General features: G+C 37.2%; 1 protein-coding gene across 2 annotated transcripts in view; it reads right to left on the minus strand.

Moving 5' to 3' along the window:
• The window catches only part of LOC120490692 (uncharacterized), a 62875-nt gene that overhangs the window by 16346 nt on the left and 33984 nt on the right, over nt 1-12545 (minus strand). For both annotated transcript variants that reach the window (XM_089123434.1, XM_039688028.2), the window contains 22 exons: nt 10398-11051; nt 8853-8897; nt 7440-7559; nt 6263-6301; nt 6120-6173; nt 5873-5926; nt 3778-3885; nt 3538-3591; nt 3374-3427; nt 3103-3147; nt 2866-2919; nt 2687-2731; nt 2435-2488; nt 2308-2352; nt 1944-1997; nt 1721-1765; nt 1011-1064; nt 800-844; nt 666-719; nt 440-547; nt 286-339; nt 143-196 (listed from right to left, as the gene is read on the minus strand). In XM_089123434.1, coding sequence (XP_088979560.1) covers nt 143-196; nt 286-339; nt 440-547; nt 666-719; nt 800-844; nt 1011-1064; nt 1721-1765; nt 1944-1997; nt 2308-2352; nt 2435-2488; nt 2687-2731; nt 2866-2919; nt 3103-3147; nt 3374-3427; nt 3538-3591; nt 3778-3885; nt 5873-5926; nt 6120-6173; nt 6263-6301; nt 7440-7559; nt 8853-8897; nt 10398-11051 — 1893 coding nt within the window. The remainder of the gene's footprint in view (nt 1-142; nt 197-285; nt 340-439; nt 548-665; nt 720-799; nt 845-1010; nt 1065-1720; nt 1766-1943; nt 1998-2307; nt 2353-2434; nt 2489-2686; nt 2732-2865; nt 2920-3102; nt 3148-3373; nt 3428-3537; nt 3592-3777; nt 3886-5872; nt 5927-6119; nt 6174-6262; nt 6302-7439; nt 7560-8852; nt 8898-10397; nt 11052-12545) is intronic.

Consider the following 12545-nt stretch of genomic DNA (forward strand, 5'->3'; position numbering starts at 1 on the left):
CAGCTGCATTTTCAGCATAATTACTTCAGTCTTCAGAGTCACATGATCCTATAAAAAATAGAATTAACTTATTTTTAAAAAATCTTACTGACCTCAATCTTACATGACAGTGTATATGATAATATACCATAAAGTGTATTACCTTTAGGCCTCTTGGACCAGGCTTTCCAGGCAGGCCTTCAGGACCTCTGCTCCCCTTCAGTAAAACGGACATTTTACATTAGCAATGAAGAATATTACCCTGTACAGTAAATCCTAACGCCTATAGTACAGAGCAACTCTGACCTTTGACCCCTCCTTGCCCACTTTGCCATGCAAACCAGCCTCTCCATCCTCTCCCTATGTGTTAGAGGAAATTGTGTTATGACTTATAAGACTAACCGTGGGCTAGCAAACAAACTAAAAGCAAATGCGATACAAGTGAAGCAATGAAAAATACCTGAATACCCAGTGGTCCTGGCAGACCTCTGATGCCTGGGAAACCAGGAAAGCCCATTGGTCCCTGCTCACCTTGAATGCCCAAAACCCCTGGGGCTCCTCTAGCACCCTGGGAGGAAAATACAATTTTCAACATGTGACATCTGTTATCATGAGGGTAACAACCTAAAACAATGTGCAGTGTACTATAGACGATATTTATACTTTAATTCATATTTAAAGTTTACTTTGTTTCCTTTAGGTCCAAAGTCTCCCTGGTCCCCATCAGGTCCTCTGTTACCCTTAAAGACAGTAAAGCTATTAGAGCCAAAATAAAAACTCATAATAGAGACAGGTTAAAATAGACATGGCATGAGCTTACTTTGTTACCAGTAAAACCCTTTGGACCTTGTGTTCCTAGTACACCCTTAAATGAAGAAAACACAAGAAAGATTAACTAGTGCATGTAAGAAAAAGGACATTACATTGGTTACATTTGAATGACAATTACAGAAAAATAAATTGGGATATATTTTATATGCATATATATGTTTAATCTGTGTATTTTCGAATATAGGATGATTGGTTTTTACCATTACTCCTTCAAATCCTGGCTCCCCTCTGAGGCCCATTGGCCCTGCAGGTCCCTGTAAATGAACAGTTAAAAGAAGGTATACTAACGTTAAAAAAATTGTTTTTTTTTTTAAATAAATTAATACATTTATTCAGCAAGGACACATTAAATTGAACAAAGGTTACAGTGAATACATTTATAATGTTACTATATATATATATATATATATATATATATATATATATATGAAGAGTTCAGATGCAAAAGCCTCTAAGTGCCATTTGAAATTTTCTTCTAGAATGATCATTTTTATCAAGCTTGTATATTTAAGTTCAGTAATTTCACTTAAATGGCAATTCATGAAATTACTGAACTTAAATATACAAGCTTGATAAAAATGATCATTTTAGAAGAAAATTTCAAATGGCACTTAGAGGCTTTTGCATCTGAACTCTTTATATATATATATTTCTTTTTTTATATATATATAAATGCTATAAATGCTGAAAATAAATGCTTTTATTTTAACTTTCTATTCATCATAGGTCCATATTCACATTGATAATAATAGGAAATGGTTCTTGAGCACCAAATCAGCATATTAGAATGATTTCTGAAGGAATTACATATCTGGGTAGAACGTTTAACAGTATGAAGGCGTTTACGATGATTACGGAGTTAGGAAGATTAAAGAAATTTAAAGAAAGCTATTTCAAAAAAAGTGCTTACAGGCTCTCCTTTAGGACCAGGAAAACCATCCCGGCCTGACAGCCCCTAGTGAAGAAACATATGAATGCAATAATATGGATCACATTCAAATAAAATATTGTTTAACAGAACCTGTCACAGGCTAGTCACTTACTAAGGATATTAGCATGCAGATACCTAAAATAACCTCCAAGACTACCATATCTTCATTCAATCAATTAGATTAATTACATAAGACATTCACCTGTGGACCCCTGGGCCCAGGAGGTTGGTTCTGTCCCTCTAATCCCTGGGGACCCTAATAAATGACATATATGTTGTTATGTAGAGGTCATTTATCAGCAACATTCTGAACTCTGAACGCTGAGGACTGGATTAGGCGTGACCTGTTACCCTTTATGCCTGTGTATGTTTTGTGTTTTGTCTGTATGTATACGTATGGTATTGTATTATATATGTTTAATGTTCATTGTTAATGTATTTTCTGGAACCTGCACCCAAGAAATGAGCTGTCCTGAAAACAAATTCCACCAGCCTGGCTGTGTGGTCATTAAAGTAAATCAATCAATCAACATTACACTGTCCCTCCCAAATAATAAATAGCATACCCGTGGACCCGTAAGACCAACAGGTCCTGGAGGCCCAGACTCCCCCTAGAAAATATAACAGAAATTGTTAGTATGTCACGGATTGACGTAATTGAGTGGAACAGTATGAAATAGCCTAAACACTTACACGCGACCCATTAGGCCCCTGGGCACCAACCACACCTGTCCAACCAGGAACTCCCTGTAAACATTTAAATAAACTGAGATTGAAAGAAAATGGACAAACAATACATACAAAAGTAAAATAAAATACAGTGTAATGAAAAGGAAATGCATTTATTTGAAACAGGAATCATATAATGTAGTGTCAATGCTAATTGTGGTTTAGTCAACACACATTGAGTCACACCGTCAGTTTGTGAAATTCTGTATTACTCACAGGTGCACCTGGAAGACCTGGTGGTCCATCCATCCCATCATCCCCCTGTGAATAGTAACATTAACAGATAACAATAACTAGATTAACTAGACTAGGACCTTATGTTACATATACACTTGTGCATTTTATAAATAAATGTTGAGCATTTAGTGTATAATAGTCATTTTGTCTTCACTTACATCTGGCCCTGGATGCCCTTCAGGCCCCTCCATCCCTCTCATACCTTGTGGACCCTGAAGAATAATTCAAATACAATCAGGAAAGATAATATAAGGGAATATTAGGTTAATAATAATGTTGTTATAACTATGTTCATTTAAATGACAAAGCCAGATGTAATTAAAGAATCAGTCTTGATTATTCTGTTGATTCATAGCTACAAGGAATGATGCTGCAGTCATAATTAGATGACTTACAGGAGGGCCAACAGGACCAGGAGAACCAGGTACACCTTTTGAGCCCTGTAAATGTGAACCACAAGTTAAATATGTTCATAAACACTTAAAATTACCAAGAACTGTTCCCAGAATGATGCGACTGTAGATAATAAAAATACATAATAAATGAAGTGCCTGCTGAATAGTTCTTTTCTTGACCACTAGATGGTGATATATACAAACAATACACCTTATTAAATAGGGTGCTTGAATTTACAGTATATTGACTACTTGTTTAATGATGGCTTACTTTCTCACCGGGTTTTCCCATATCTCCACATAGACCCTCAGGTCCAATAATGCCCTGCAAAAAAATGAAGGGTGTTAATGAAGGGTGTAAAAGGGTATAAACGATGGTTCACCGAGGGATTTGAACCTACAACATGTAAGTGACCAGTTTTAATTTTGACTCACCTCCTCTCCTTTTTCTCCAGGTGAGCCGGATTCACCTTTATAGCCTAGAGGACCCTGTGTTTTAGAATTTAAAACTGAATTTTAAAACTGTTGTGTTAACAGGAATCAGAAAACATCACACAAATTAAAACACTTATAGGACAGGATACTAAAATAAATTGCTTATTTATGCCAAAATGAAGCAGTCTGGATCACAAGAGTCATTTGTGTATGGTGTAAAATATAACATGGTTACTTGACCTTTGGTCCTGGAATTCCTGGAGACCCCTGAGGCCCGTCCAGTCCGTTTTCCCCATCCTTTCCGTGGACTCCTGCTCTTCCGACCACACCCTTTGGTCCACGGTCACCCTTCAGAATAGCACAGATTAAATCATAATAAAAGAAGGAAAAGTATATGTGAATCATAATAGCATGAACTAATACTGTAACTGTGGCTATATTCATTCTTTGCACGTGACGTCACATGTACTGGCTGGTGGGCAAGAACGTCGTTCTCTAGCAACAAAACCCAGTAAACTAATCAAGGATCTTGCCAGGACATCACCAGTTTTAATAAACAAAAAAAGTTGGTGTTTTGAGGTGTAAACCACATGCCAGATAGTTGTTGTGCGATTGGATGCACAAATGTCAATCGTGTAATCTTAACATAAATGTGCTCACACGTTCGCCAGTAGGTGGCGCGGTGAATATATGGAGAATGAATGGTTACTGTTGTACTGCGTCTACTTGTTTCTTACAGTTAATTTGCATGCATACTATCGTACACTTATTACTATACTACATTACAGCCTAACAGATTGCTAACAGGATTATACGCATCTCGCTGCTCTTGTCTGTTGCTATGTGGAGTGGATAAGCAGGTAGGCTACAATATTTGACTTCCTGCTGGCCATCCATCCATCTATCCATCTATCCATCTATCCATCTATCTATCTATCTATCTATCTATCTATCTATCTATCTATCTATCTATCTATCTATCTATCTATCTATCTATCTATCTATCTATCTATCTACTCCTTCCAATAGCAGTGCACTCTACATCATTAAATGCTAACAGAAGCTCAGTTTAGCAGTGATTCATGCATGGGGTTTGGGAAGAGATATGTCAGTCCCAAACCACAATGGGGAATGCAGATACAAAGGCCTTTGTTTACATCTGTGGTTAAATCTCTGCAATGATTGGGTGGGGTAGTGTATGTAATAAATCCCACACAGTTCAATAAAAAGGCAGCTAATTAATTGCCACTAATTTGAGGTGACATGATGTCTTGCTCTGACAAAAAGTAAATATTAGTCCATATAAAAATACAGCACATGTGATTTTTATTAATCGTAACTAAAATGTATTTTTCTCGCAGGATTAACAATTATATGCTTTTGAAACCTAAACATTTCCAAACACTTCAGTCAGTCACTCAGTCAGTGTGTCTTAGTGAATCATCTCCGAATATACTGTAACAAAAAGGGAAATGAAACTAGACTTTAATATACAGTATAAACTCATGACTTTGAGTAACAAAAGTGAAGTAAATCATGAAAACAGAGTTTGCTTCTACCTAGTAACAGAAGGCTTTGCTGAATTATGAATATGAAGAACCAATCATATTGGAGAAAAATTATGTAACGAATGTCTCCTTTGCCATGCTATTCTATAAAAACTGTTGTATTCTTTTTGCTGGTGGGATTCTCTCTGAAATTGGTCTGAGATCCTCCGGCGATGATTAAAGCCTATTCGAAGGCATTGCCTGGAGTCTGTTTAGGTATTGCTGTGCAGCAAGTACTAGAGATCTTATTTCCCAAGTGATAGTTTTCATAGGGGGTCAAGACATTGACCGACTCAGCCAAAGTCGAATTAGGAGACGCGCTATAGGATAAATATTATTGAATGTCAATCAGGAAATGTTTGAGGGAGCGGATTAGGAAACGACGAGGAAAAAACAAACATTTGAGGCTACACAGTGAAGGTACAACCTTCACTGTCAAGCAGACCTTTGCGTTTTTACCGTTTACACGGGAACGCAGCGGTGGAGCGTTTTAAAGATTTCCACTCTGAGGTTGGTTTCACTTTTTTGCATTTTTAAGCCCCAAAAACGCCGTCGCCGTGTAAACGAAAGGCACATGCGATAAAATATTTTTACATTTTCACCCGCGAGCGTTCTCGTGTAAACAGGGCATTAGTGCACAAATGGTAGACAACTGACAATTAGTACTGTAGGTTAATAGTTTTAAGATATCAGTAGGGATGCTTGCCATAACAAGCACCACTGATAAAATTATGCTTGCTTTAGTAGTGACCACTCAAAATGAGAATGATTGCACTATTGAATATTACCATGTCTCCCATACGTCCTGGGCGGCCTCGTTCACCTGGCTCCCCAGGTGGCCCCTAGTAGAGAGAGAGAGAGAGAGAGAGAGAGAGAGAGAGAGAGAGAGAGGGAGGGAGAGAGCACATGATTTAGCAGAGCAGGTGTTGTCATCTGAGATCTGGAAGTACTGAGCTACATAACACAGGTGTCACTAATAAGCCTCATCAAAGTCTAATTAAAGCAGCTGGTACACACAGACAAGAGCTGCCTCACCTGCCGTCCAGGTTTTCCCATCTCTCCTTCAGGACCAGGTAGACCTTGCGCTCTCTACAAGCTCACAGGAAGCAGAACGGTGTCAGGGATATTCCATGTTCAGAAACATAAATCACACAAACATGTGCTGTAATAATACTTACAGGCCAGCCTGCAAGGAGAAGCTGGAAGAATGATGTTTGCTGGAGGAGAGTGTGGGAGAAAAATATTTAATTGATTTGAGCCATCACATGACTATCCATGTTAATCACATAATCACTGCTGATATTAAAGCATTATCGGATAATCTGTTACAATATTAGGTAAATATTGTAATATTAGGTAAATAAATATATAAATATTTTACACAATATTTCCTAATATTGTGTAAAAACCTACACAATATTAGGAAACAATAATATTGCAATATTTAATTTTTCTGTATATTGCAATATGAAAAAATATATGTAATTAATGCAAGTCACCAGATGACTTGAATAGCTATAATTGGAAATTACTAATTATTATAGAAGGGGAGTGCATCTGCATAGATAAAAAATCCTTCTTGTAAGCATGAAACATCATTTTAGGATAGAACAATATGGGAAAAATATGGAAAATGGGGGGGGGGGGGGCTTTCCTCTTCATTACTCTGAGGAGTCATTTTAATGAAGGCAAAGGCCATAATGCTATTCTAGTCTTACTAAAGCTTTAAGGATCCATTCTCATCCAACCAGACTCTAGACTTAAAAGCTGCCCTGTAAACTACAAAGGCGTTCACAAAGACAGCATCTTGCACACATGACATGGAAACCAAAATAAGCTACGAGGTCACAGGCTGCTTTTAATTAGACCACGCTTGGCAGAGGTTTCGGTTATCCCAAAGGAGATGCGTTCAGAGATACCAAGCTGGAAACTGACATGAAGGGTGAGACTGATTGATAGTGTTGAGGTAACCTTGTTCTGGGCTTGAGCAAAGGGGATATCCCTCCTGCTTTTACCTTCAGTTACAGAAACAACTTATGACCTCATGCGCCAGTAACAGGAAAAAAAAGCCATTGCCCTCAGCTGGATTGCTGAATGTACAGTGCGGGATGGTTCAAAGGCTGTAGGAAACAAATACCCCATTACAGCAACAAGAGAGAATTCCTTCCTCTTTCTCTGAGGGCATCTTTATTCAATCACGGCAGTGGTGCTCCTCTGAGCTATTACACAAGATACAGCTGTGCACAGCCATTTTAAAGTCATGAGGAATGAAGACAGGGAGATCTCAGATAGGGACAGAGCGTTCAGTCAGGAAAACCTGAAGAAACTGTGAAAAAGAAAGAAGAGAAAACTCACCTGAAACGCAGCCCATTCTTCAGGTGTGTTTCTCCACAGGTAGAATGTGGGCAGCCCAGGAGGCCCGGGAGGTCCTCGGAATCCATGGCGACCTGGACGGCCCCTAAGCCCAATGGCACCCTAGAACATAGCCCAGAAAAGACACCACCAGATAACTAATAAATTACTACATTCGTATCTCAAGCTATAATTACATTTTCTTTTCCAGATGTAATTGTACAAGTGCCTGTGATTACACTACTAAACTTAATTTTAAAACTTCAAGGCCTGGTCTCACAGACAGGAATTAGATTAAGCCAGGATTAGGCCTTAGTACAATTAGGATATTTAATTGCTTTTATAAACATGCCTTAGAAAAAAAATATATTTTAAGTCAGTGCAAGCTGGTTTCAGTTAAAACAGGTCAAACATGCATTTTAAAGGCTTAAGCCTTGTCTGTGAAATTGGGGGCAAAAGTTTAGGGTCAATATTTTTTTTATTTAAAAAAAAAAAGAATACTTTTATTCAGGGAGGATGCATAAAGCTGATCAAAAGGAACAGCAAAGACATTTATAATGTTACATATGATTTCTATTTTTTATAAACATTCAAAGAATCCTAAAAAATTTTTTTCAACATTGATAATAAAAAGAAATGTTACTTCAGCAACAAATCAGCATATTATAATGATTTAAAAGGGTCATGTGACACTAAAGACTTATAATTAAGAGTTATAATGGCTGCTGAAAATTTTCAAGTTATTGAAAATACTTTACAATATTACAGATTTTTTTACTTTATTTGCAGTAATATAACTGTAAATGCAGCATTGATGGGCATACATAACTTCTTACAGAACCCAAAATGGTAGTGCAAGTTGTGTTAAAATTTTTGATAAACCTATCTTTTTAGGTTTGCATAAACATAAAATGTGCAATAGAACCCTTTTGTCTTTGAACCCATGGTTATGATAAACATATTGCACATGTTTACAGTGTAAAGATGAATATACGTAGATCTTTAAAGAGATGTGCGAAAGATCAGTCAGTTTGCAAATATAAGGCTACTGTTGGTTTGGTTTTGAATGCTGAAAGTATTAACATTCCATCAATGGGATGGGGGATTTTTAAACTTTAAATGTTACATTTCTTACTATAAAGTGAATGAAGAAAAAGAAGAAAAAAAAAGAATGAAATTGAAAGAAATTCATTTATCTGTGATTTTAAAGAAATACTGCATATTTGGAATTTGGACTTCTGTAGTCTTTTGTAGTGACAAAGGTCATAAATGGACACGAAGGGTCAGCTGTTCATGACCAAAGGCACGTGAACTTTCCGTCAACTTCAGTGGTAAAGCACTCTGACCTTAGCTTGCCTTTATTCATCCTAAAGACTTTGACTCATTTCTCATTAGTAAACACTCTATTTATCATACCTTATCACCTTTGGCTCCTGGATAGCCAACACTGCCAGGACATCCCTGAGGAGGAAAGAAAGAGATATTTGTATATACACAATATACAAAGCCACAGTGTGAGCAAAATAAAACATGCTGCTTTCATTTTTAATGGCAAGCAGGCTTGTTTAAATATGTAAAAGGTTTATCGCTAGTGGAAATAAGCAATAAAAAAGTGACAAACAATTTTCCTAGTTGTCTTCCTCTGAACAAAAAAACAAAAAACAAAAAAACATTCAGACTTCAGAGGTCAGACAAGTTAATAAAATCTATTAACTTTAGTGGCACTCTCACCAGGGTAGTAAAAGCACATTGTTAAACTTAAACCTAACCTTTTAACTAAAACAAAGCCAGTCTAAAAGCTGACTTCCTGCAAGATGACATCTGGTTTGCAAGTTTCTTGCAACAATAATATTCACATAGAGTACAAACTTTTATCACTAAATGGCACTAAACGGTTTTTGAGTTTATGGTTATCTGAACAATAACAGCAATTGATCTAGTCTCATAAATAAATAAATAAATAAATAAAATACTGGACTATTTTTACTGGAGCAAAAGTATTATAATATTTGTTAAAATGTGGAATTAGCTTTTATTCTTATATTTCCAGTTCTCATTTTCATTTTAGTGTAAGTTTTAGTAATTTTGTTATACCTTTGTCTTTTTTTTTTTTGATTTTCAAGCGGTTCAAGTTTCAATTACATAGAAGCCTATGGAGGAGTGAGACAACTCTCAGATTTCATCAAAAATATCTTAATTTGTGTTTAGAAAATGAACGAAAGTCTTACCGGGTTGTAACAACATGAGGGTGAGTAATTAATGACGGAATTTTCATTTTTGGGTGAACTAACCCTTTAATGCTTTCAGCCAACTGGTATAAATCAAGCCTTCATGAACTAATGGAGGCCTTTTACAATATCTGGGCCACTGGAGCTCAGACAAAAGCCTCCAGGCACCATGTCTGGGTTTACTACTGTTATGACTAGTTACTTGTAAAGCCAGGTGAATGTTGTATTTTGATGCAGATGGGTTGTTCCTTCTACAGTCAATTTTAGAGAGCGGGATGAATCTAAAATCTTCAGATTCTACTGAATCTACAAAATCAAAGTCCTAATAATTCCCTTCTTTAATATTTCCCTCTTGTGCTTTCTGTATCAGACTTGGTTCTGCTTTTGCAGATTGTGGCAGACGTTTCCTACTCTATTTATTGTGTAAAAACCTGCACATGCCTTGTCTGATGTATCTACCAAGTGATTTCAGCTTTTGTGTCCATTTTCTGCAAGATATATACCATTATTTATACACTATGATATTATTTATTAATATTTTGAATCAGCTTTTTCATTATTTTTTCAAATTAGCAGTACTCAATCTAATTTAACTTTTAGTAATTTTGTCATTTTTATTATTATTTTTTTTTTACTTATCTTTTTTCTAATTAATAGCTTAATTTATTTCAGTTAGCAAAATTATATTTAATAGTTTACAACAACAACACTGATATACTGAATATATACTCACAGGCTCACCCCGGGGCCCCACTGGCCCCATGGGTCCCCGTTGGATGTGATACATATTCCCATCAGAGCCACGCACAAGGTCTCCATGCCTGCCTGTGAGTATAACGGTACCTGGGTTCTCCTCAGATCCCCAACCAGACCCTGCAGGGATATCAGGAGTCCCGGATGCTGTTCTTCCACTGCCTTTTGAGATGCCTTCCCAATAAGTTGTACTATCAGGAGCCTGTGTGATGGCCCCCAGATCCTCTTTTAACAAGTTTGATTCACGATCCTCAGGACTTGAGGTGGTTTCTAGGAGAGTTTCTCCACTAGATACAGTACTTCCGGTAGGTTTCTCGGGTACCTGAACATCCAAGTTGATAATTCTGGTATCCACTGGTTTCTTTGGTGAAGGTTTGCCTGGTTTGTGCTTGTCAGTGGTGATGTTTTCATCTAAATGTTTAGATGTGGATGCTGGTTTTCCGTCACGACTTTCTGTAGTGTCAGTTGGAAAGGATTTGGAAGGTTTACCACCATTTTTGGACAATATGTTTTGGTCCACAAGGTCTGTATCCTCATCCACAACAAACACATCACCTCGCCCCACAAGGACAGGACGTTTGGATCCAGTGGGAATAGTACCATCACCACGTATAATCCCACGTCTCCTGAGACCCTATCAACATAAAAAAAAATACTTAATGTGTTCCAAGAATTTTGTGTAAGCTATTCAATTTCATCTGGGAGATTCATTTTTATTATGACATGTTTAATGTAGATTTAATCACTTGTATTTCTTCACAATGTCTAATTTACCATGAGAATGTTTATGTGATTTGATTAAAGCTGTAATCCATTTTAACATTTGGTTGTGGAGATTCTAACAGATGCTCAGGTAAATATGCAATAATTGCAGAAAGATTAACAAAATATTAAGCATCTTGTAGCAATCAGCCACACACACACACACACACACACACACACACTGTATTTTGAGACAAAGTCAATGAGATTTGGAGAAAGAGACAAAAATAAAAAAAAGGAAAAAACAACAGAATCAAGGTCTGGATTCCACATGATCTGGTTATGACTGATGAAAAGGGAAATGAAAAACAGCCTCTCTCTGCGATGAAACACCCTCATCACGGTGTCAAAGGCAGGGGATTGTTGCTGTATATCAAAATTACGTCATCATACAAAATTGAAACATGTGTCTCTTTAAAGTCTGCTGTGATTCTGTCTAGTTGCTTTATTTGCACAAAAGTCTAGGCCAAGTGTTTCAGTAATGAGACTTTTGTAGGACAATACGAGTGCTTCAGTTCTTTTGGTGGCATCTGCCACCAAATATAAATATATATATATAATTATATTATTACTATTATTATTATTATTATTAATAATATGTAAGTCAGCAAGACGACATTCGACTGTAGCCTGCAAAGGTGAGATGGAAGAGCGTTTATACGACGGAAACGTGGGTTAAATCAGACCCTATGGTCTAATACTATGAGTAACAATGGCTCTTTCTGTGTCCACAGCCTGATAAACTGACACTTGATCTCCACCTGGCTATGAAGGGCTGTCGTCCAGCTTATCTTCATGCTGTTGGTCTGATATCCCTCTAATAGCCTGCCAAAGAGGGTCTGAACACACTGACTCACATTAAGTGTCCAGTCACCCAAAAAAGAGCAACTTCCTCTCCAGCTCTAGCAATAATAGCATTAGGCCACTAGGGGGCTTCCAGTGACTAGGACCACCATAAAAAACTTGTAACCTCACTATTACAGTGCTTACATACAGTGTCCTTAATTAATAACCAGTCCTTTTTTTCTCTCTCTCTCTCTCTCTCTCTCTCTCTCTTGTGTCATGATTCTGACACCACGTCCCTGAATTTTCCAAGTCTTGTGGCGGGATCATGGCAGACCCATGTTTTGTGTACAAGCACATATTGTTTGGGCCATGTGCTTGTGTTGTCTCCTTATATTACCCCGCCCCCTTGTTATCCTCGTCTTGTCATTATTGCCTAGTTACCTGTCACCTGTTCCCCTCAATAGTTTCTCCATATTTAATCCCTTTGTGTTTGCTGTCCTGTGCCGGTTCATTGTCAAACTATGGCCATGTTTACACAAAGCCGGGTATTTAGCGAAACCAATATTTTCCGCCTCTCCGT

This window comes from Pimephales promelas, chromosome 19 (genome assembly GCF_988280905.1).
Source record: "Pimephales promelas chromosome 19, fPimPro1.hap1.1, whole genome shotgun sequence".
In the NCBI taxonomy this organism is placed as follows: Eukaryota; Metazoa; Chordata; class Actinopteri; order Cypriniformes; family Leuciscidae; genus Pimephales; species Pimephales promelas.